General features: G+C 38.3%; 1 protein-coding gene across 18 annotated transcripts in view; it reads right to left on the reverse strand.

The window, feature by feature from the left end:
* The window catches only part of SPIDR (scaffold protein involved in DNA repair), a 470,799-nt gene extending 462,350 nt beyond the window's left edge, over positions 1-8,449 (reverse strand). For 14 of the 18 annotated variants that reach the window (XR_011493246.1, XR_011493245.1, XR_011493244.1 and 11 more), the window contains exon 1: positions 8,317-8,449. Coding sequence is in view for 11 of the 18 variants with exons in the window: in XM_070481312.1 (XP_070337413.1) it covers positions 8,317-8,349 (33 nt within the window). In the remaining 7 variants the exon portion in view is untranslated. Of the gene's footprint in view, positions 1-8,052; positions 8,150-8,316 lie in introns of those variants that run through there. The other 4 variants (XM_070481313.1, XM_070481318.1, XM_070481314.1 and 1 more) reach the window with 4 other exon arrangements.
* Positions 8,450-25,103: the final 16,654 nt, after the last annotated feature.

Below are 25,103 nucleotides of genomic sequence, written 5' to 3' on the forward strand. Positions count from 1 at the left end.
GTCGCTCTATCCGACGTTAAGGCTTACTATATAGCTACAATGATCAAGACAGTGAATTTGACAAAGAGATAGACACACAGATGAGTGGGACATTTTAGAAACGCAGAAATACACCCACACATATTTGCTCAATTGGTTTTTGACAAACATGCAAAAGCAACTCCATGGAGGAAGGAACAGACTTTCAATATGGCACCAGACAACTGAACATCTATGGGCAAAAAAAAAGAGGATCCCAACCAAACCCTCACACCTTAAACAAAAATTAACTCAAGATATGTCACAGACTTAAATGTAAAACATTAAACTATAAAAGTATTAGGAAAAAATAGAAAATCTTTGGGTTCTAGGGCTGGGCAAAGAGTTCTTAGAATTGATAGCAAACGCACAAACTATAAAATGGATATTGTAAAAATTAAAAATTTTTGCTCTGAGAGAACATATTCGGTAACAAGATACCCAATAAAGGACTAGTATCTAGAATACTAAAAAACAAAAACTTTCAAAACTCAACAGTAACCAAATAAAACTAATTTAAAAATGGGTAAAAGACATGAATAGATATTTCATCGGAGAGGACAGAGGGACAGCAAATAAGTACATAAAATCATGTTCAACACCATTAGCCATCATGAAACTATAAATTAAAACCACAGTCAGTTATCAGCACACACCTATCAGAGTGGTTAAAATAAAAAATGGGATGGGTGGGGCCAGGCCGGTGGCACAGTGGTTAAATTCGCACATTCTGCTTTGGTGGCCCGGGGTTCCCAGTTCGGATCCTGTGGACCTACACAATGCTTGTCAAGCCATGCTGTGGCAGGCATCCCACATATAAAGTAAAGATAGACACGATGTTAGCTCAGGGCCAGTCTTCCTCAGTAAAAAAGAGCAGGATTGGCAGCAGATGTTAGCTCAGGGCTAGTCTTCCTCAAAAATAAATAAATAATTAGATAGATAGATAGATAATAAAAAATGGGATGGGCAAACTTCCAGAATAAGAGAGTAAGGATCTCTAATAACCCACTCCTCCACTGAAAGGAGTGAGAACATTAACAAAAAGAGTCAAAATCTAATTTTTCAGAAATCTGGAAATTATCCATAGACTACATACATAACCAGAGGCAACGATCTGAATAGCGTTTACTCAAGTAAAACAGCTGAATCTCTCGAAAAACAATGAACTTTGTGGTGTTTTAACTTGCTCTAGTCTCATGCCCCCACTCTAGCTCCACAGTAGCCTTGAAAAACAGCAGCCATGTAACCAGGGTAGTAAACTGGCAGTGTAGCAGAGAGCAAACTGAGTTTGGAGCTCTTCAAATAGCCCTGTCTCTCCAAAGTTATCACTATCTGACCCATTTGGCAGCTCTTGGGAAAAAACTTATTCACAGGACTTATCATAATTTGACCAAAGAGCTTACCATAATTTGACAATCAGAGCTCACTCAGGGAAAAAGTCCTATTCCCAGGGCATTTGTCTACAACAATTAGCAGTAATTTATTAATACTGCAGTGGCCTACTTGCAATAGGCAATTGTATACTTTAAAAACAACTGCATACTTTAAAAGGATGAATTTATTATCTATGAAATTGAATCACACATTGCCAGTGGGACTTTAAGATCGTACAGCCACTCTGGAAAACAGTTTCTACAAAACTAAATATCCAGTTACTATATGACCTAGCAATTACACTCCTGTGCATTTATCTTGGAGAAATGCAAACCTATGTTCACACCAAATCCTGTACACAAGTGTTCACAGCAGTTTTATTCATAAAACCCAAAAACTGAAAACAGCCCAGATGTCCTTTAACAGATATAATGTTAAGTGAAACAGGGGTACATTCATTCCATGAAATACTACTCAGCAATAAAAATGTACCAACTACTAATACAGATAACAACTTGTATAAATCTCCAGAGTATTATGCTGAGTGGCAAAAAAAGAAAAACAATCCTCAGAAGTTACAAGCTGTATGACTCTATAACATTATTGAAATGACACATTTTTTAGAACAGTGAACACATTAGTGACTGACAGGGATTAGGGGTAATGGGAGTTACTGGAAGGGAGTGGGTGTGATTATTTTTATAGGGATCCTTTTACAATACAGTGCTGATGGAACTGTTCAGTATCTGGACTGTGGTGGTGGATATATGAACCTACAGGTGATAAATTTGTATAGAACTAAATATATACACACGTACATCTAGGGAAATTTGAATAAAATAGCTGACTGCATTAATGTCAACATATTGATGGTGACATTGTACTACAGTTTTGCAAAATATTACCATTGGGTCAAACTGGGTAAAGGATACATGAGATCTCTCTGTATTATTCTTTACAACTGTACGCGATTCCACAATTATCTCAGTTTAGAAAAGTTATTGTTTCACAGGGACAGGACTAAGTGCAGGAAGAAGTAGGGCAAGGGATCACTAGTTTTCATGAGAAACTTTTTTGTACTACTTTACCTTATCTACAAGCAAATATTATTTTGATTAAAAAGAAAATACTTTTTCTTTTAAATGAAGTATATATGTGAAGTACCTGACTTATAGAAAGTCTTCCATTAGCTCTCTTTCCCTTCCATTTTAAGGATAAGACAACCTCTAGACCAAGATGTCAATACTAAATAGTATAATTCTGAGAAGTAGAGTCACCAACAAGTCATCCAATGGGATTACCAAGGGCTAAAATTGGAACCATAAGGTACTCCTACCAAGGTAACTATGAGAGAATCTCCCATCATTACTAAACAACTTTAAAACAAAGCCCTCTTCCTATTTCTTGTTCAACAAGTTAAAGAAGTAATTTCAGGGAAATCTAGACGTAAAGTAGTAGAGGATGTACAATAGCTTCAACCTCATATAAAAATTTCTTTCACTATCATGGTGTTTTATTAGTAATTGCTTTCATTATCACTAACATTGAGTGCTTATATGCTCAGTATATCATCTCATGGATTCTCATCATTTAATCCTCACATCAACCCTGCAAGATAGGTATTATCCCCATTTATAGACAAACTACAACTTAGAAATGTTAGGTATATTGCCCCAGTCAGAGAGCTTGTAAGCAATGTGTCAAGATTCTCCCCCATGTATTCTAATTCCAGAAATAAACATTCTAGCCACTGATTCTGCATTACCTCACTTTAACAAAAGTGACTACCAATAACTATCACATGCACCTTCCACACAAAGTTACCACCAGCTGAGTTTCTGATTGGGCTCTGAGTAGCTGGGAATTCACTTGGACTTTTAAGTCTCAAGCCCACTCACTTTATCAGAGTCACTAGCCTCATCCTAATCACAATGTTTCCCCTGCCATTCTGCACTCTATGGCCAACTACTTCAGTGTTGCCTTTCAAGCATTAAGACTCCTACCCTTCTACCAACTCATTTTACCAACCCACAGGGCTACCATAAACAGACCCCAAAATGAGAGAAGCACCCTTCATGTTTTCTTATTACATGTCCTCCGTCAATGCTGGTAAACACTCTTATTCATTTGTTAGCCCTCTACTCTCACACACACACTCTTACATGCACACATACACATACCTACACACAATCACACACATGCATGAGTTCCATACCCACACGTTCTTTTACCTTTCCATGTCATCATCATAGCTCAAGTCATCACATCTTCCCCTGGGTTAAAATCAATGATTGTAAAAATCAGCCCGCCTCCCATCTACTGGACTCTCCTTCCCTACAGTCTCAGAGGGAAAACGTTCCCATTCTCTAAAACTAACCCCTTTCTGTACCAGAATCCAATCTTGTAGGAAAGTACAAGGTTGGTCCTTCCTCCATTGGCTCCAGTTCCCTCCCACTTCAAAGAAGCAAAATGTTTCCCCTCTTAAAAAAGAAAACACTTTTCATTTGAAGTATAGCCTTAGTGTACTTTTCAATTCAAACTAACACATACATCGTACTTAAGACCTACTTGCCATTTAATATACATTTAATATACACTGTATTTAATATCTAACTTGTCCTTGTGATTATGCAAGACGCACCAAAAATACAATAAGCTTTTGTGACAAGGACCCAAAGGATTAGAAAAGGAGGGTGTCATCAGGAAGATATAATCTTCCTTCATTTCTCTTTTATGATCTTGCCAAGATACAGTTTTCCTTTCAGCATGAAAAGAGTGTAGAGAAGGCAGAGAACCATAATTCAGTTTGAAGAGGCAAAAGGAACTGTGAAAGTGAGGGGAGGATCAGGAAATCTCAAAAGGTAGCAACTGGTAGAGAAAAACAGTATTTGTGGTCATTCTTGGCTATTTAGCAAGTAATGGGAGAACACAAAGCATAAAGAGGAAAAAAGAATAACCAGCACTTGAAAGGACAGGGAGGGGGCTGAGGCAGGAGGGAGGAAACTGCTAAAATACTCCCAGCCTTTGAGCAAGTAACTGTCCTAATCTCCCTGGGGCTTAACTTTCACAAATCTGTATATCCTGATATCAGTTAAACAGCAACAAACTCTCCTCAACTTCCTCATTTTTTGCAAGTTAAACTTTTGAGTCACCATTGATTCTCCCCTCTTCTTTTAACTTCAGGTGCCTAAACCTCATCCTTTTAGAATCTATCAATTCAGTCCTTTCCCAATACTGTTCCCAAATCTACCACATTAGTCCATGACCATATCACCTTTCATCTTAAGAGTCCAGAAAGATGTATGTGGTTTGCCCAAAATTGCAAAATTAGTTGTATAGCTGAGGCTGGTACATAAGTCTTCTAACCAAGGTATTTCTCTATGTTTCTTCATATCTAGAATACTTCCAAATCTTTTAAATTAGTTCCTATTTCATTCATTCATCAGATATTTATGAAGCATCTAATATGCACAAGACACTATAGCAGCTGTTCTGGGGGACATGGGGTGAAGGCATAGTCCCCAATCTTACAATGGCCACATTATAAGTGAACAAAAGCATAGATACAAGTAAACCTAATATAAGACATGAAGTTATAAGAATGATACAGACAACTTTTCACAGGAATACAGAATAAAGTTTATTTACAACTGGGATGATTAAGGACAAGGTGGGATTTGAGGTGGGCCTTGACAGATGATTAAATTTTCAATAAGCAGAAATGGAAGAAACAGCATCACTCCAAACCAAAAACATGAGCAAATACCAAGAGACAAGAAAATACAGTGAAAATAATTGTTTACCTTGAAGATAAATACTAAACAAAGTTGTAAAGTTAAGGAATAAGGCATGGCCACATTACAGAAGAGACAAATAACAGGTTATGAGCCTGAACAAAGCAAAGTCTGGAGCTGACTACCCACATTCTTCAGTTAACTGCTATGTCACCTTAGGCAAATTACTTAACCTCTCTGCTGCGCCTTAGTTCCCCCATCCACAAAATAAGACCAACAATAGTACCTATCTCATAGGACTGTTGAAAGAATTAAACGAGTTAATACATATAAAGCACTTAGCATAGGGTAAGTCCAAAATAAATAATTATGTAGGCAATAAGAAGTAAAATGATGCTTAAGCAGAGGAATAACAATATAATTAAAATGGCATCTAAGAGAAAGTCATCTCAGAAGATGGAATGGAAGCATGCTACCTCATACCACATAAACACTCCAAGCATGAAGTACTTTGGGCCTGACCTATGGTGACAGAAATGAAAAAAAAAATTCCTGGGACAAAACTATTGTGGTAGCCAGCCGCCACAATGGCTCCCTATGATCTCCACCTCCTGACTTTCTATAGTCCTCTATAGTCCCCCCTCACACTCTACCTACATGAGGAACAGAATAGGACAGAAGAAATAGTATATCACTTCTGAGATTATGTTATATGTCAGGGCCTCTTTCTTAGTTGTGCGCTCTCTTGCCTTTGGCAAAGCCATTTGCCATGCTATGAGCGTCCTTATGGAAGTGGAAGGGAACAGACACTTGCCAATAAGCACATGAGTGAGCTTGGAAGTGGATGCTCCTGACTCAGTGACCCTTTGACTGCAACTATTGGGAGACCCTGAGCTAGAACCACTCAGTTGAGCCATTTCCAAATTCCTGACCCTCAGATACTGTCTAGGAAAATAAACATTTGTTTTAAGCTGGTTTAGTTTTGAGACAATCTGTTACACAGCAATAGATAACTAATACAACTACTGAAAAGAAAAACTGATAAGGTCTTGAAAACTGATAGAACAAAGAGGACAGAAGTGAGTATCAAGTCAAAAACACTAAGATTTCTAAGTCAGACTGTAGTGTAAGTGACATTAAGCTTTGGATTGCTGAAGCATCCATTTCAAAGACATCCATCTTTAATAAACATAGTGCCAGCTGTATGACATAGCTACTAGCAAAACAACCAGATAAGGATCTAGGCCACGCCCACCCATGAGGTTCCCTCTTTCAGAAAGCCCTGGGTAACCTAGATAACTGACCACTTGACTGACCCCACTTCTCTCTTCCAGTGCCCTAATTCCTGCTCTTACGCTTTAAATTAGCCAGGAAAGAGTGAACCCTTGAAACTTTAGACATGCCATCCTCAGATAGGGTCTGCCCGCCCTCTCTCTCCACTCAACCTCACTGTGTGGCCCCTGGCTGTGCAATGTACCCTCCTGGACCTATGAGTAATAAATCTTGTTCCTCAAAGTTCCCTGCTGTTTTCTGCTGAAGTGCATCCTACAATCATAAAAAGAACCACAAGGTCTGATCCAGCCACAACATTGGTGGGGGGGTGGGGGGGTGGGAGGAGGGAGTATCTGTGGGAGCTCGCTACAAGTAATATGGCCCAGATGAGTGCCTCCGGCATTCCTAGCCAAGAGCATCACTAACAAAAGATCAACACAACACAGGAAGAACTGTTAGGGCCTAGTGGACTAAAGGTGAGAAAATGATGATTTCATGACACACTAAGTTTAAACTGAGTTCAAGGAAAGGTCAAATACAGATCTGAAAGTTATCTATATGGCAGTGACACAACATCAATGAGATTGATTACTTATTTCCTTAAACTTGTTAAGGAAGAAAAAGCACAAGGTCAAAAATTAGAACATGGCAGGAAGACAGTAAATGAGCAGTTACAAGTCAGGAAGACAATCAAGGTAGCAACAGTCATGGATGCTCCAAAAAAATAAAAGACAATAGTAAATGTGTCAAATGTTATAGTGACAAAGTAAATAACTTACATTGGGTTTAATAATTTCCTTGATTTTCTTTCACATTTTAATATTTCTGAAATCAGGATGTGTCTTACAATTGATAGGTATGTGTGTCATAGGTTTCTTTTACTCTCTAAAATCTCTTACAAAATTGGGTGTGTCTGACAATCCATGATATCCTAGAAGCAGGGAAGCATAGGAATGTTAAGGAAGTTGAACCAATATATATGGACTATTTTTTCAGCAAGTTTTTTGGTAAAAGGAAAAGGAGTCAAGAAAGGAGGCACTAGGTTTGCTTTTTAAAGTTCGTTTCAGTAGGATGAGACAAGCATATTTCTAAGAAAGAAACTTAGAAATAGCTTTAAAAGGTGAAATACACACGCCAGCACAAACAATTCACAGAACAAGGAGGATGCACTCACGAATACAGCTGCAATCATTTAAGTATCACTCAGGCAGCATTCCCTACACACACACTCCGTGCCCAAACACTGCGGCAGACGTTGGTCTATACAGACAGACCCACAGCAGTCAGCTTCAGACTCCTCTCCCACCGAAGCAGGAAGAAAAAGATTCAGAGAAAGTTTAGGGGAGAAAGGAAAGTAGGGCAACAGAGATATCTGGGAAGAAATGGCAGAACCATTCCATACCAACCACTGCCTTGGCGCGTTGTACGAGTGAGTGAAAAAGAGACACAGAACTGACAAACGCCAGCGAGGGTAAGTATATCTCTCACGCTCGTCCCAGAGTCCACCCCAATCGTTCACTTCGTCACCCCCATGGCTGCGACGCCTAGCCTCTCCCAAGGAAGTGACTCCGCGGCCCGCCCTCCGCATCCGACACGGATGGCGCGGCCCAGACAGCGGCGAGGGGTTCAATCCGCACAACGCGCAGGAACCAACCTCAGGGGCTAAACCCGCGACGCGGGCTCTGCCCACGCTCACGGACTGAGCCGGCCGCCGCCTCGCCAGAGATCCCCGACAGCACAGCGCCCGCCTCTCGCCCCTACTAGCCCCGCCCAGCCACGCGCACCCTGCGCCCTGCGAGCTCGGCCGATAAGGAGGACAGAGTGGGACTCTCCAGCCCGCGGGGCTCCCAGGCGACCGCTGGAGACAGCGCGAAGAAAGCGCGCTCGGCGTGGCGCCGGCTCCCTGCTCACAGCCTACCTTCGGGCCGCGAGAGCGACCGCCGCCGGCCATGTCCACGCGCACCGCCTCCTCTCGGGCGCGCCGCCTCCTCGAGGGGCCGAAAGGCTGCGCGCCCCCGAACCAGCTCGACGCACCACACCGCGCGCTGCAATTGGCGGGCTCTTGGGCGGGGGGCGGGGCTTTCCAGGACGCACCGCCCTAACAGCGCAGCGCGCCGAAGCGCGCGCTGCGATTGAAGGGCGCTCGGGCGTGGGGCGGGGCTTCTCTGCCACCCCGCGCTTCCTAGGCACAAGTGGGCTATCTTGGCTGGGTTGCGAGCTTGGATAGTCGAGTTCAGATTGGCTGTCTGAGACCGGAAAGGGTCTTCGCTGCTTGTGCCGCTTCCTCGCTAGGGCCCAAGATCTTGGGGAGCACGCTCCGGGCATGCCGCATCTCTGGCCGTCGGGCTTCGGGTGGAGGAGCTGCTGTGCAGGTGCCTCACACGGGGGTCAGCCCCCAAGTGGTGTTTTTCAAATAAAGGTCATATGTGGTCTGTTTTGTCAGGCAACAAAGGACCTTAAAGAAAAGTAAGATGAAAACTCGAAGTAGGCTACGAATTCAACAATCAATACTTCAGGAATGGTTGTAACTGTTGATAACTGGAGAAAGGAGTGTTATTTCTCCCTATCTATGGGGGATGGGGGAGTGAGGGGAGGAAAGGTTTAAGTATCCAGAGCCCAAATTATCAAATTTAGGAGACATCAAAATCGCCAAGATTTGTTATAATATGGATGACTGGACTTGGGTTCTGTAGGTCTGGGATGGGGCCAGTGAACATGTATTTCTGACAAGTTCCCAGATGATGTCATTGTTGCCGGTACGCTAACTCAGTACTAGAGACAGCCACCATTCCTAATCCCACAAATCAGTATATTTATGTGTCTCAGGCCTTGGAGAAGTAGATTTAAAAGGAAGTTCAATTTGGCAGGGAGCTGAGACTGAGTAGAAACTGAATTCGGTTACAAATTCCTAACTAAATAGGCATATTCTATAATGAAGGTATCTATCGTAGAAAAAACTAAAACAATGATTCAAGCAAGTTGAAAAAGTGTCAGCATGGTGAGAAGGAAAGGATTCTTAGTTGTACCCTCAAAAGTATGATAGAAGTGGAGTTTGGTCTTCTGCTTCAAAAGCAGTTTTTGTGCCTCTGTAAGAATACACTTTTGCAATTTATCCATTTTTGCTCTTCCCTTTCTAATTCCTATTCTTTCATCATCTTGTGTTTGAGTTCCGGTGCTTAAAGCCACAAATACTTAGTATATAGTAAGATGTCCACTCTGCAATAGTTGAAAAAAATGAAAGAAGAAAATATTAGCTTGAGGACGGCATTATTGCTAATACTATTACTATCAACACTTAGAATAAGATAAACTAGATTCTAAATGTAGTTGAGGATTTAGAATATTGGGCTTTTGACTAGGACTCCACAAAGAAGAAGGATTTGCCATTGTTGCCTCAATCTGACCTTATGAGACAGCTGACCATCTTAGTATGTCTACACCTTGGCTCTTATTTTTATGTCTGCAACCAGACTTCTCCCTGCTTCTCCAGCTGTTGCCCCATTACAGTCAGCGCCACTTGACTGTCTGAGAGGCTCTTCAACCTAAATTTTTCTCTTCCCAAAATAGCTCCTTTTCAGAATTCTCCATCTCAGTAGTGGCACTGACATCCGCCCAGTAGGTCATGCTGAAACCTGCGAATTTTTGTGAACTAAAAGAGAGAGAAAAATTCTCTCTTAAAGTTTCATCTGTCCCACCTCCCATGTATAAATCTCTTATCTATCCATTACCCACTACCATATTCCAGGCCACTAATATCTTTTGCCCAAACTACTCAGTAACTTCCTAACCATTGTCCCCTAATCCTCTCTTGCCCCCCATACAATCCATTCTCCACGCAAACATTCCAGTGAGGTTTATGTTCTGCATAGTAGCTTTCCTTCAGTTGTCAGAAGCACCTGAGGGACTCAGGGTCTGTACATTTGCTACTCCATTTGCCTGAAAGGCTCTGACCTCCCTCTGCCACTCCAATTCATAGGCAGCTGGTGAAAATTGTTGCAGCTGGGAGATGGATACATAGAGGTTTGTCATATTATTCCTTCCTCTTTATTTTGGCTTGAGGAAGATTAGCCCTGAGCTAACATCTGTGCCAATCTTCCTTTATTTTGTGTGTCGATTGCTGCCACAGCATGGCTGATGAGTGTTGTAGCTCCACACCCGGGATCTGAACCCACGAACCTGGGCCACCAAAGCAGAGCATGCCAAACTTAACCACTATGCCACCATGCCAGACCCTCTTTCTACTTTTTTTTTTTTGAGGACGATTAGCCCTGAGCTGACATTTGCCACCAACCCTCCTCTTTTTGCTGAGGAAGACTGGCCCTGAGCTAACATCCATGCCCATCCTCCTCCACTCTATATGTGGGATGCCCACCACAGCATGGGTAGACAAGCAGTGGGCAGGTCCACACCCAGGATCCGAACCACTGAACCCCAGGCCACCAAAGCGGAACGTATGAATTCAACCTCTGCACCACTGTGCTGGTGCCCCATCTTCTACTTTCGATAATTGTTTTTTTGAGGAAGTTTAGCCCTGAGCTAACTACTGCCAATCCTCCTCTTTTTGCTGAGGAAGACTGGCCCTGAGCTAACATCCATTCCCATCTTCCTCTACTTTATACGTGGGACGTCTACCACAGCATGGCTTTTGCCAAGCAGTGCCATGTCTGCACCCGGGATCTCAACCGGTGAACCCCAGGCTGCAGAGAAGTGGAATGTGTGAACTTAACTGCTGCACCACAAGGCTGGCCCCTACTTGTGATAATTTTGAAAATAATAAATAAAAGTTTTAAGTTGAGATTTTAGAAAACAGAAAACAGAACAAAGAAATCAAAAAAACCCTGACCCTGATCTCCTTATTTTCCCTGAACTCCTAGAGCTGAGCCTCCCTCTTCTTCACTTTCATGGACCCTAAGCTCCTTTGAAGATGTTATAATAACCATGATCTAAATAATTATTATAATTATTTACCATCCGGCTCCATCTCTGTACTGTAAGGTAGTCCTATTTCTATCCTCAGCACTTAGCACCGTGTCTTCTGCATACAAAGCACTCAGATAAATATTTGCTATGAATGAATGAATGAATGAACTAAAAATTATTAAATAGAAATAATTTGCCTAAGTAAGTAAACTTGCTTACTTGCACAGCTAGTAAGTGTTTAGGATTAGAACTCATGTGTGACACAAAGGTTCATATTTTCTCCAGTATACCATTCATAACAGAGTATAATTATGAGGAATTTTCAATTTAACATATAGACTCAGCAAAAGTGAATGATCTGTAAGAAAGATAAGTCTGTGCTGGGATGGACCTTTGAACTTACACAGTTTTGTCTTACCTCATCAGCAAATATTCAATGTCAAAACTCCAAGACAAGTGGAAAAATCTTTCCTTTAAGATTTTTCTAGTCAAACTTTTTGGACTAGTTCTTGCTTTGCAGATATCTGTGGGTTTCACTCTACTTACAATGATCCTAATGATTCCATGAAGGGGCCGTGGGGTTCTGTGGTGAGGGTAAGAGTCAAAACAGGGTCTCTACTGCATGACCAGGGCAGCTCTTCCATTTGTTTTAAAAATAAGGTGAGATTTCATTTAAAGAAAGATCTATTTGGGGGAGAAATGTTTGAATTCTACTGGTCTATATCCTTTTCTAGCCTAGTAGTTAAGAGTGCACTGGGATGCAAATGAATCAGATTTAAATGTGAAAAAAATCCAACTGTAAAGGTATTAGAATAAAACATGATCAAATTCATTTATAATCTTAGAGTAGAGGGAGCCTAACTATGACTCAAAATTCACTACTCATAATAGAAAAGACTGATATTCAACTACATAAAAACCTTAATTTATGCATGGCAAAAACTACAATAAGCAAAATAAAAGACAAATTACACAATAGGAAAAATATTTGATATTCTTCTCATATCAAAAGAATAATCCCCTACAGTATAAATTGCTCTTGGAAATCAGGGAAAAAATGACCAACAACCTGATGGAAAATGGGGAAAAGAAATGTTCACAGAAAAGGGGACACAAATGGCCCTTATACATATGAAAAATATGCTACCTTAATCATAATGAGAAATGCAAATTAAAACTGCACACCTAAAATAGTGGCTAAAATCTAAATCCTTGACAACACACACTGAGATAAAGACATGCTTATATATTGCTAATGGAAGTGCAAAATCATACAACCCTTTTCAAGGGGAAGTTGCCAATATTTTTCAAAATTACAAGTGCATTTACCCTTTTAAGAACTATCTCACTTCTGGGAATTGATTCTACAGATATACCTGCACACATATCAAATGATGTGTGTATAAGGATATTTGCTGCAGGATTTTTTACAATAGCAAAGGCTATAAAGAACCGAAGCACCCATTTATGTAAAGAAGACTAAGTAACCAATGGTATACCTTCACAATAATCTCTAGGATATACCAAGTAAGAAAAGCACTAGATACAATAGAGTTATTAGTGTGTTGCCTTTCTAGTGTAAGAAAGCAGGGAAAGACTATATATTTGTATTTGCTTGTGTCTGCATGAAGAAACACTAGACATGTAGAAAAAAATAAAAGTTTATTTTACGTAGAATTTTATTCTATATGGAGGGGAGGAACCAGGTGATTGGCATGATGGAAACAAGACTTCTCCATCTATCCTTTTATATAGTTTTGATTTTTCAACTGCACTTATTCAAAACAACAGATTGAAAGATTAAGAAAAAATGTGCACTCTCTTCAGGAATGACGATGGTTGCACAACTCTAAATATAGTAAAAACCACTGAATGGTACACTTGACAGGGTGAATTTTATGATATTTTAATTTTATCTCAATAAAACAGTTATAAAAAAATTTGGTCAGGGACTGATAGCATGAGCATCATGTGGGAAATTATTAGAAATGCAAATTCTTAGGCCCCATCCCTGACCAACTGAATCAGAAATTTGGAAACTGACAATCTACTTTGATATCCCCTCCAAGTGATTCTGATGCATGCTCAACTTTGAGAATCACTTGACAAGATGTAGTTACTAGGGGGTAACAGGTTCTTGTGCAGTGGTAACCTAAAACATTTCACTAGGACATCCATGCACTCAGGGTGGGAAGAGAAGTCCTTCTCAGTCTTACTTTAACCATGAACAACAAGAATATCAATAATAATAATATCTAACATTTCTGTGTGTAGACACTGTATTAGTCCTTTTACATGAAATGAAAATAGTGCCTAACCTCATAAGTTGGAACATGCCCAGGCACATGGTAAGTGCTCAAAAGATGTTAGCTGTTGTTATTGTTATGTCAGATTTATTTGTTATTATTTATTATTATTAAGTATTATTTATTGATTTTTATTATTTACTTAAGATAATCTTTTTTAGCATCTTTCTTTTCAAAATTTTTTGAGATATAATTGACATACACTACTGTATAAGTTTAAGGTGCAGAGCATACTGATTTGACTTACATACATTCTAAAATGATTGCCACAATAAGTTTGGTAAATATCAATCATCTCACATAGATATAAAGAAAAAAAAAGAGGAAAAGAAAAAAATGTTGTTTTCCTCATGGTGAGAACCCTTAGGATCTTCTCTCTTGAAAATTTTCAAAATATACATTCTAGTACTTGTTTATCTTATCACTGGAATTTTGTACCTTTTGACCACCTTCATCTAATTCCCTCTCCTCCTAGTCCCCCCCATTCTGAAACCACGAATCTGATCTTTTTTTCTGAGTTTTCTTTTTTAGATTCCACATAGAAGTGAGATCATACAGTATTTGTCTTTCTCTGCCTGACTTATTTCACTCAGCATCATGCCCTCAAGGTTCATCCATATTGTCCCAAATGGCAGAATTTCCTTCTTTTTATTGGTGGAATAGTATGCCATCATATGTGTGTGTGTATATATATATATATACCATATATGTGTGTATATATATACACATACCATATCTTCTTTATCTATTCATCTGTCGGTGGATGCTTAGGTTGTTTCCATGTCTTGGCTGTCGCAAATGATGCTGCAGTGAACATGGAGGCACAGATATCTCTTTGACACAGTGAATTCATTTTCTTTGGATATATACCTAGTAGTAGAATTCCTGATTATATGGTAGTTCTATTTTTAATTTTTTGAGGACTCTTTATACTGTTTTCCATAGTGGCTGCACCAGTTTGCATTACCACCAACAGTGCACAAGTGTTCCCTTTTCTTCACAGCCTACCCAGCGTTTCTTATCTCTTGTTTTTGATGATAGCCATTCTAACAGGCATATCTTATTGTGCTTTTGATTTGCATATCCCTAATGATTAGTGATGTTGAGCACCTTTCCATGTACCTGTTGGCCATACATATATCTTCTTTGTAAAAATGTTTATTCAGGTCCTTGGCTTGTTTTTCAATTGGATTATTTGTATTTTGGATATTGGTTGCATGAGTTTTTTTTTAAAAGATTAGCACCTGAGCTAACATCTGTTGCCAATCTTTTGTTTTTTCCTTTCTTCTCCTCCCCAAAGCAACCCCAGTACCTAATTGTATATTCTGGTTGTGAGTGCCTCTGGTTGTGTTACCGAACCTGAAGTGAGTTCGCTCACCCGTTGCACAGCAGGCCAATCTCTGACACTGGGTGTGGTGGAAGAAAGTAGGAATTTTATTTTTTGCACAGGGCTGAGCAAGGAGAGAGAGCAGCTAACGCTCAAATCCCAAACTCCCCGAAAAGCTAAAAGGAAGGGTTTTTATTTGGGGTTTTAGGTAGGGGAGGGGAAGCATATGGCCTTGCTGGTCGGAGCTTTCCCACCAGCCTGTCTTTGGCCTTGAGAGGAGGAAGCCTGTGACCTTGCTGGTCAGCAGCTTTCCCACCAGCCCATATCTCTTTGCGGGAGGAGATAGTCCAGGTGCTTGTCCTTGACGGTGTTTGTCTCCATGGAGGATAGTGGATTCTGGAGCCAGGAAGCCAGAGAGTAAGCAGGGAATGAGTGTTTGGTTTTAACTCCGTATATGCTGGGTTTAATGTGGGGAAACTGATATCAGGGTCGATATCAGTTGTGCTATGTGGGACACCACCTCACATGGCCTGATGAGCAGTGCCATGTCCATGCCTGGGATCCAGGCCAGCAAAACCCTGGGCCACCGAAGTGGAGCATGCAAACCTAACCACTTGGCCTTGGGGCTTGCCCCTGGCTGCATGAGTTTTGTACATGTTTTGGATATTAACCCTTATCAGATATATGACTTGCAAATATTTTTTTCCCCGTTCTGTACGTTGTCTTTTCATTTTGTTGATTTTTTTCTTTTGCTCTGCAGAAGCTTTTTACCTTTATGTAGTCCCATTTGTTCAGCTTTCATTTTGCTGCTCATGTTTCAGGTGTCCTGTCCGTAAAATAATTGCCAAGACCCATGTCAACGAATTTTTTCCCTATTTTTTCTAGAAATTTCATGGTTTCCAGTCTTACATCTAAGTCTTTAACCCATTGCAAGTTAATTTTTGTGAGTGGTGTAAGATAGGGGTCTGATGGCATTCTTTTAGATGTGAATATCCAATTTTCTCAGCACCATTTATGAAAGAGACTGTCTTATCTCCATTGAGTATTCTTGACTCCCTTGTCAAATATTAGTTGAAGGGGCTGGCCTGGTGGCCCAGCAGTTAAGTTCGCACATTCTGCTTCTCAGCAGCCCAGGGTTTGCCGGTTCAGATCCTGGGTGTGGACATGGCACTGCTTGGCAAAAGCCATGCTGTGGTAGGCATCCCATGTGTAAAGTAGAGCAAGATGGAAATGGATGTCAGCTCAGGACCAGTACTCCTCAGCAAAAAGAGGAGGATTGGCAGTAGTTATCTCAGGGTTAATCTTCCTCAAAAAAAAATTAGTTGGTTGTAGGGACCAGCCCAGTGGCCTAGTGGTTAAGTTCACATGCTCTGCTTCAGTGGCCCAGTGTTCACAGGTTCAGTTCCCAGGCATGGACCTAGCACTGCTTGTCAAGCCATGCTGTGGCAGCATCCCACATATAACAGAGGAATATTACCACAAATGTTAGCTTGGTGACAATCTTCCTCAAGCAAAAAAAGGAAGATTGGCAACAGATGTTCTCTTAGGGCCAATCTTCCTCACACACACATACACAAAAACATAGTAGTTGATTGTATATCTGTGGGTTTAATCAGGGCTCTCAATTCTGTTCTGTTGGCAATGTGTCTGTTTTTTATGCCGGTAGCATACTCTTTTGATTACTATGGCTCTATAATATAGTTTGAAATCAGGAAGTGTGATGCTTCTCGCTTTTTTCTTCTTTCTCAGGATTACTTTGAGTGTATGTGGTCTTCTGTGGTTCCATACAAATTTTAGGATTGTTTTTCCTACTTCTGTAAAAAGTGCCGTTGCAATCTTGATAAGGATTGCATTGAATATAGATGGTTTTGAGTAGTATGGACGTTTAACAATACCTTTCCATTTTTTTGTGTTTTCTTTGTGTCTCTCATCAATGTCCTGTAGTTTGCAGTGTAGAGATCTTTCACTTCCTTGGTTAAATTCATTCCCAAGTATTTTATTGTTTTGTATGCTATTGTAAATGGGATGGTTTTCTTTTTCAGATAATTCATTGTTAATGTATAGAAACGCTAGTGATTTGTGTATGTTAATTTTGTATCCTTCAACTTCACTGAATTTGCTGATTAGATCTAACAGTTTTTTGGTTGAGTCTTTAGGATTTTCTATATATAAAATCATGTTATCTGCAAATAGAGGCAATTTTACTTCTTCATTTCCCATTCTGATGCCTTTTATTTTTTTCTTTCCTGATTGCTCTGGCTAGGAATTCCAATACTATGTTGAATAAAAATGGTGAGCATGGGTATCCTTTTCTTATTCCTGATCTTAAAGGAAAAGCTTTCAGCCTTTCACCACTAAGTATGATGTTAGTGTTTCACCACTGAGTATGATGTTGGCTGTGGGCTTTATTATGTTGAGGTATACTCCTTCTATATCTAGTTTATAGAGAGTTTTTATTATGAGTGGTTGTTGTCAAATGCCTTTTCTGCATCTATTGAGGTGATCATATGATTTTTTTCTTTAATTCTATTAATGTGATGTAGTAGATTTATTAATTTGCATATGTTGGACCATCCTTGCACCCCAAGGGTAAATCCGACTTGATCATGGTAAATGATCCTTTTAATGTACACCTGAATTCAGTTTGCTAGTATTTTATCGAGAATTTTTGCATCTATGTTCATCAGGGATATTAGCCTGTAGTTTTATTTTCTTGTACTGTCCTTTTCTGGTTTTTGTATAAGGGTAATACTGACCTCAAAAAATGAGTTTGGAAGTGTTACTACCCCTTCTATTTTTTGGAATAATTTAGGAAGGATTGGCACTAATTCTTCTTTAAATCTTGGGCAAAATTCATTTAGTTCTGGGCTTTTCTTCATTGGGAGATTTTTGATTACTGATTCAGTCCCATTACTAGTAATTGGTCTGTTTTTATTTTCATTTACCTTCTTATTCAGTCTTGATAGGTTGTATATTTCTAGGGATTTTTCCCTATCTTGTAGGTTGTCCAGTTCATTGTGTATAGTTGTTCAGAGTAGCCTCTTTCTTTACATTTTTGTGGTATCAGTTGTAATGTCTCCTCTTTAATTTATAATTTTGTTGATTTGAGTCCTCTATTTTTTGTCAATTTTAGCTAGAGATTTGTCAATTTTGTTTATCTTTTTAAAGCATGAATTATTAGATTTGTTAATTTTTTCTTGTTCTCTTTTTCATTTATTTCCACTCTAATCTTCATTATTTCCTTCTGTTAACTTTGTACTCAGTTTGTTCTTCATTTCCTAGTTCCTTGAGGCATAGAGTTATGTTGTTAATTTTAGTTCTATCTTGTTTCTTAATGTAGTCATTTATTGCTATACATATCCCTCTTAGAACTGCATTTGCTGTTCCTATAACTTTTGGTATATTGTGTTTGCATTTTCATGTCCCTCAAGATGCTTTTTTTTCCCCTTTTAATTTTTTCTTTGATCCAATGGTTGTTCAGGACAATGTTATTTAATTTCCATGTATTCATGAGTTTTCTGGTTTTCCTCCTATTATTGATTTCTAGTTCTCATCATTGTGATCAGAGAAGATACTTGGTATGATTTCAATCTTCCTGAATTTGCTAAGACTTCTTTTGTAGACTAATACATGGTCTATCCTAGAAAATGTTCCATGTACTCTTGAGAAGAATGTGTATTCTGTTGTTGTCAGATAGGATATTCTGTATATGTTTGTTAGATCCATTTGGTTTATAGTTTTGTTCAAATCTTTTGTTTTCTTATTGATTCTCTGTCTGGATGTTCTAGCCATTCTTGAGAGTGGGGTATTAAAGTCTCCAACTATTATTGTATTCTTGTTTATTTCTCCTTTTTGCTCTGTTAGTTTTTGCTTTATGTATTTAGGTGCTCCAGTCTTGGGTGCATAAATATTTACAATTGTTATATCCTCTTGATGGATTGACCCTTGTTGTTAGATAATGATTTTTTGTCTCTTTTTACCATTTTTAGTTTAAATTCTATTTTGTCTGATATAAGTATAGCTACCCCTTCTTTGTTTTTGCTACCATTTGCCTGAAAATGTTTTTCCATGTTTTTACTCTAAGTGTATGAGTATTTTTAAAGCTGAAGTGAGTCTCTTCTAGGCGGCATATCATTGGATTTCCAGGAGCAGGTGGTCCATGGGGCAGCAGCACCCAAGTCTTTGGAGAACTCACAGAAAGCCAATGGAGAGCCAGACAACCCTCAAAGCAGAAGAAATGCTGGGAGCCTGGTGACCCTGGTGGTGACACCTGACACTACAGCAACATCATAAACAGCAAAGCTCCAGCAACCTCAGAGACACAAGCAGTGCAAGGAGGGCATTGATGACCACTCTAGCAGAGGCAGTGGTGTGTGGAAAGTGAAGGCTCTCAAATACCACCATAAGCAGCTCAGAACAAATAATTAAAGCCTTACCCAAATAACAAAGGTTTTTACTACCATGAATGTGCAGGCAGAAGGTCAACTCATCAAGTACCATGAAGAACTACAGGACACAGAACAGAAAGAAAATGATAACTCTCAGAAACCAAATTTGAAGTTACAGAAGATTACAATTTAACTGACAGAGAACTCAAAATAGCTGTCATGAAGAAATTCAATGAATTACAAGAAAACTCAGAAAGACAATTCAATGAGCTCAGGAATAAAATTAATGAACAGAAGGAGTACTTCACTGAAGAGATTGAAACTGTAAAAAACCAGAAATTCTGGAGATGAAGAACACAATGAATGAGATGAAAAAATAAAGTAGAAAGCATTGAAAATAGAGCTGACCATATGGAAGAGAGAACTAGTGAGATTGGAGATGGAAATCTAGAAATGATCCAAGTGGAAGAAGAGAGAGAACTAACATTCTAAAAACTGAAGAAATCCTGTGAGAAATATCAAACTCAATTAGAAACAGCAACACAAGGGTAATAGATATCCCACAAGGAGAAGAGAGGGAGAAAGGAGCAGAAAGCTTATTCAAAGAAATAATAGCTGAGAACTTCCAAAACCAGGGAAAGAACAAGATATACAAGTACATGAAGCTAATAGAATTTCTAATTATCTCAATGCAAAAAGATCATCTCTAAGGCATGTTAGATTAAAAATGTCAAAATCCAATAACAAAGAAAGAATATCAAGGGGGCCCACAGAGAAGAAAATAACTTACAAAGGAAGGCTCCTCAGGCTATTGGTGAATTTCTCAGCAGAAACTCTACAGGTTAGGCAAGAGTGGTACAAGATATTAAAAATATTGAAAGACAAAAACTACCAGCCAAGAATATTCTATTTAGCAAAATTGTCCTTCAGATATGAAGGAGAAATAAAACCTTTCCCAGACAAACAAAAGCTGAGGGAGTTCATTGTGACTAGACCTGACTTACAAGGAATCTTGTAAGGGACCCACCTACATGAAACAAAAAGTCAGATTTACAAAGCTTTGAGCAAGATGATAAATAGACAGAATCAGAAAATTGTAACTCTATATCAGATTAGGTTAGTAAACAATTATATTGTAAACTCTAATGGGAAAGAAAGCATCAAAAATAACTATAACCACTTCAATTTGATGATAAATTCACAACACAAAAATGGTTAATGTGTGACAACAAAATACAGAAGGGGAAGAAGACAGAACTTACATAAGCTAATGCAGGTAAGATGCTATCATAGTAACCACAAAACAAAAAGTCAGAGCAATGTCACAAGTCATAAATAAAGAGAAAACTATCATAGAAATCCACCAAACTAAAATGGCAGGCAAAAATACAAGGAAAAAGGAATAATAAAAATATAGAACAACCAGAAAACAAAAGATAAAGTGTCAGTATTAAGCCCTCAAATATCAATAATCACTCTAAATATTAATTGTTTAAATTCATCAGTAAAAAGGCACAGAGTGGCTGGATGGGTTAAAAAAACAAGATCCAACAATATGCTGCCTGCAGGAAACCCATCTCAGCTCTAAAGACAAACATAGGCTCAGAGTGAGGGGATGAAAGAAAGATGATACTCCAAGCAAATGGAAACCAAAAAAAGTAGGTGTAGCCATACTTACATTAGACAAAATAGAATTCAAGCCAAAGTAGATATCAGGACACAAAGATAGCCATAAAAGGGAAATTTCACTAAGAAGACATAACACTTATTAATATATATACCCCTAACATAGGAGTACCAAAGAATGTAAAGCAACTATTAACAGATTTAAAGGGAGAAATTGACAGCAACACAATAATTGTAGGGACTTTAATATTCCACTTACATCAATGACTAGATCATCTAGACAGAAAGTTAACAAGGAAACAGCAGCCTTAAATGAAACACTAGACCAGATGGACTTAATAGGTACATGCAGAACATTACATCCAAAAGCAGCAGAACGCACTCTACCCAAGTGCACATGGAACATCCTCAAAGATAGACCAATGTTGGAAAACAAAACAAGTGTCAATAAATTTACTAAGACTGATATCATATCAGGAATCTTTTCCAACCACAGTGTTATGAAACTAGAAATCAACTGTGAGAAAAATGCTGGCAAAGTCACAAATATATGGAGACTAAAAATATGCTATTGAACACTATTAGATCAATGAGGCAATCAAAGTAGAAGTAAAAAAAATACCTAGAAACAAAAGAAAATGAAAATGCAACATACCAAAACCTATGGGATGCAGTTAAAGTTGTACTAAGTGGGAAGTTAATAGCAATACAGGCATACCTCAAGAAATAAGATAAATCTCAAATAAACAATATAATATTATACCCTACAGAACTAGAAAAATAAAAACAAAGCTCAAAGTTAGTAGAAAGAAGGAAAACATAAAAATCAGAGGAGAAGTAAATGAAATAGAGGCTAAAATAACAATAGAAAGGATCAATAAAACCAAAGGATGATTGCTTGAAAAGATAAACAAAATTGATAAACCCTTAGCCAGAGTCACTAAGAAAAAAAGAGAGAAGACTCAGATAAATATAGTCAGAAATGAGAGAGGAGAAATTACAGTGGATACCATAGAAATATAAAGGATTATAAGAGAATAGTATGAAAAGCTATATGACAACAAATTATATAACCTAGAAGAAATGGATAAGTCCTTAGAATCATACCACCTCCCAAAACTGAATCAAGAAGAAATAGAGAATTGAATAGACTGATTACAAGTAAACAGATTGAGATAGTAATCAACCCCCCTGAAAAACATTCATGACAAGATGGCTTCTCCAGTGAATTCTATGAAATCTTCAGAGAAGATTTAATGTCTACCCTTCTCAAACTCTTCCAAAAATTTGAATAGGATGGCTGCTTCCTAACTCATTATATGAGAGCAACATTACCCTGATGCCAAAACCAGACAAGGGTTACACAAAAAAGGAAAATGACAGGCCAACATAACTGATGAACATAGATGCAAAAATCCTCAACATAATATTAGAAAATCAAATACAACAATACATTAAAAGGATGATATACCGTGATCAAGTGGGATTTATTCCAGGGATGCAGTGATGGTTGAACATCCAAAAATCAATCAATGTGATACATCACATTAACAAAATGAAGAATAAAAATCACATGATTTTTCAATAGATGCAGAAAAAGCAATTGACAAGATCTAACATCCATTTATGATAAAAAAAAAATCTCAATAAAATGGGTAGAGAAGGAAAGTACCTCAACATAATTAAGGCCATTTATGACAAACCCACAGTCAATATCATACTTAATGTGAAAAACTGAAAGCTATTCCTCTAAGAACAGAAACAAGACAAAGCTACCCACTCTCACCAATCTTCTTCAACATAGTATTGAAAGTTCTAGCCAGAGCAATTAGGAAAGATAAAGAGATCCAAATTGGAAACGAAGAAGTAAAACTGTCGCTATTTGTGGGTGGTATGGTTATATATAGAGAGAAGCCTAAAAAATCCACAAAAAACTGCTAGAAATAATCAACAAGTATAGCAAAGTTGCAGGGTAGAAAATCAACATGCAAAAATCAGTTGCATTTCTGTACACTAATAACAAACTAGCAGAAAGAGAAATCAAGAACACAATCCTATTTACAATCACAAGAGAAAGAATAAAATACTCAGGAACAAATTTAACCAAGGACATAAAAACCTATAAACTGAAAACTGTAAGAAATTATTGAAAGAAATTGAAGAAGACATAAAGAAATGGAAAAATATTCCATGCTCATGGATTGGAAGAATAAACGTAGTAAAAAGGTCCATATTACCTAAAGCTATCTACAGATTCAGTGCAATCCCAATCAGAATCCCAATGACATTCTTGATGGCAATAGAACAAAGAATCCTAACATTTATATGGAACAACAAAAGACACTGAATAGCGAAAGCAATCCTGAGAAAATGAAGAAATCTGGACGTATCACATTCCCTGAATTTAAAATATACTACAAAGCTATAGTAATCAAAACAGCATGGTACAGAGGAAGATGGGCGTGGATGTTAGCTCAGGGTCAGTCTTCCTCAGTGAAAAGGAGAGGATTGGCAGCAGTTAGCTCAGGGCTAGTTGTCCTCCAAAAAAAAAAAAAAAAACCAGCATGGTGCTGGTACAAAAACAGACACACAGATCAGTGGAACAGAATTGAGAGCCCAGAAATAAAACCACACATCTCTGGACAGCTAATATTTGACAGAGGAGCCAAGAACATACAAAGGAGAAATGAAAATCTTTTCAATAAGCAGTCTTGGGAAAACTAGAGAGCCACATGCAAAAAAATGAAAGTAGACCATTATCGTATACCATACACAAAAATTAACTCAAAATGGATTAAAGACTTGAATATAAGACCTTAAACCATAAAAGTACTAGAATAAAGCATAGACAGTATGCTCTTTGACAATGGTCTTAACAGTATCTTTTCCAATACCATGTCTACTCAGGCAAGGAAAACAAAAGAAAAAAATAAACAAATGGGACCACATCAGAATAAAAAGCTTCTGCACAGTAAAGGTAACCATTCACAAAATGAAAAGGCAACCCACCAAGTGGGAGAAAATATTTTCAAATCATATACCCAATAAGGGGTTAACTTCCAAAATACATAACTCATACAATTCAACAACAAAAAAATTAACAACCATCAAACACGGACAGAGGATATGAACAGACATTTTTCCAAAGAAGATATACAGATGACCAACAAAAATGTGAAAAGATGTTCAATATCACTCATTGTTAGGGAAATGCAAATCAAAACTACAATGAGATATCACCTCACACCAGAAAGAATGGCTATTATAAAAAAGACAAGAAATAACAAGTGTTGGAGATGATGTGGAGAAAAGGGGACCCTCAAAGACTGCTCATCAGAATACAAACTGGTACAGCAACTATGAATAGCAGTATGGAGATTTCTCAAAGAATTAAAAATAGAAATACCATGTGATCCAGCTATTCCACTTCTGGGTAATTATCCAAAGAATACAAAAGCGTTAATTTGAAAAGTTATATGCACCCCTATGTTCGTTGCAGCATTATTCACAATAGGCAAGACTTGGAAGCAACTCAGGTGCCTAACAATGAATGAATGGATAATTTAAGATGTGATACATATATACAATGGAATACTACTCAGTTATTAAAAAAAAAGTTGAAATCATGCCATTTGCGACCACATGGATGGACTTTGAGGGCACTATGCTAAGTGAAATAAGTCAGACAAAGACAAATACTGTTTGATTTCACTCCCATGTGAAAGATAAACAACAAAACACACGTATAAGAATATATTGGTGGTTACCAGTGGGGAAGAGAGTATGGGGGAGGGCAAAAGGAGTAAAGGGGTACATATGTATGGTGACAGATGGTAACTAGACTTTTGGGTAGTGAACAGAATGCAGAAACTGAAATATGATGTAAACCTGAAATTTACACCTTATAAACCAACGTGACCTCAATAAAATAATTTTAAAAAATAAAATGTAGGATTCATTGGCATTTAGTATATTCAAAATGTAGTATAACTATTACCACTTCTAGTTCCAAAGCATTTTCATCATCCCATAAGGAAACTCCTAGTTAGGGAACCTGTCTGAATCTGTGGCTTTCTCACTGGGGAATTTAAGCTCAGGTGGACTGTGACCTGGTGCTAGTTCGTGTCTTACTGAATGG

The sequence above is a fragment of the Equus asinus genome, chromosome 12, assembly GCF_041296235.1.
Source record: "Equus asinus isolate D_3611 breed Donkey chromosome 12, EquAss-T2T_v2, whole genome shotgun sequence".
NCBI lineage: Eukaryota > Metazoa > Chordata > Mammalia > Perissodactyla > Equidae > Equus > Equus asinus.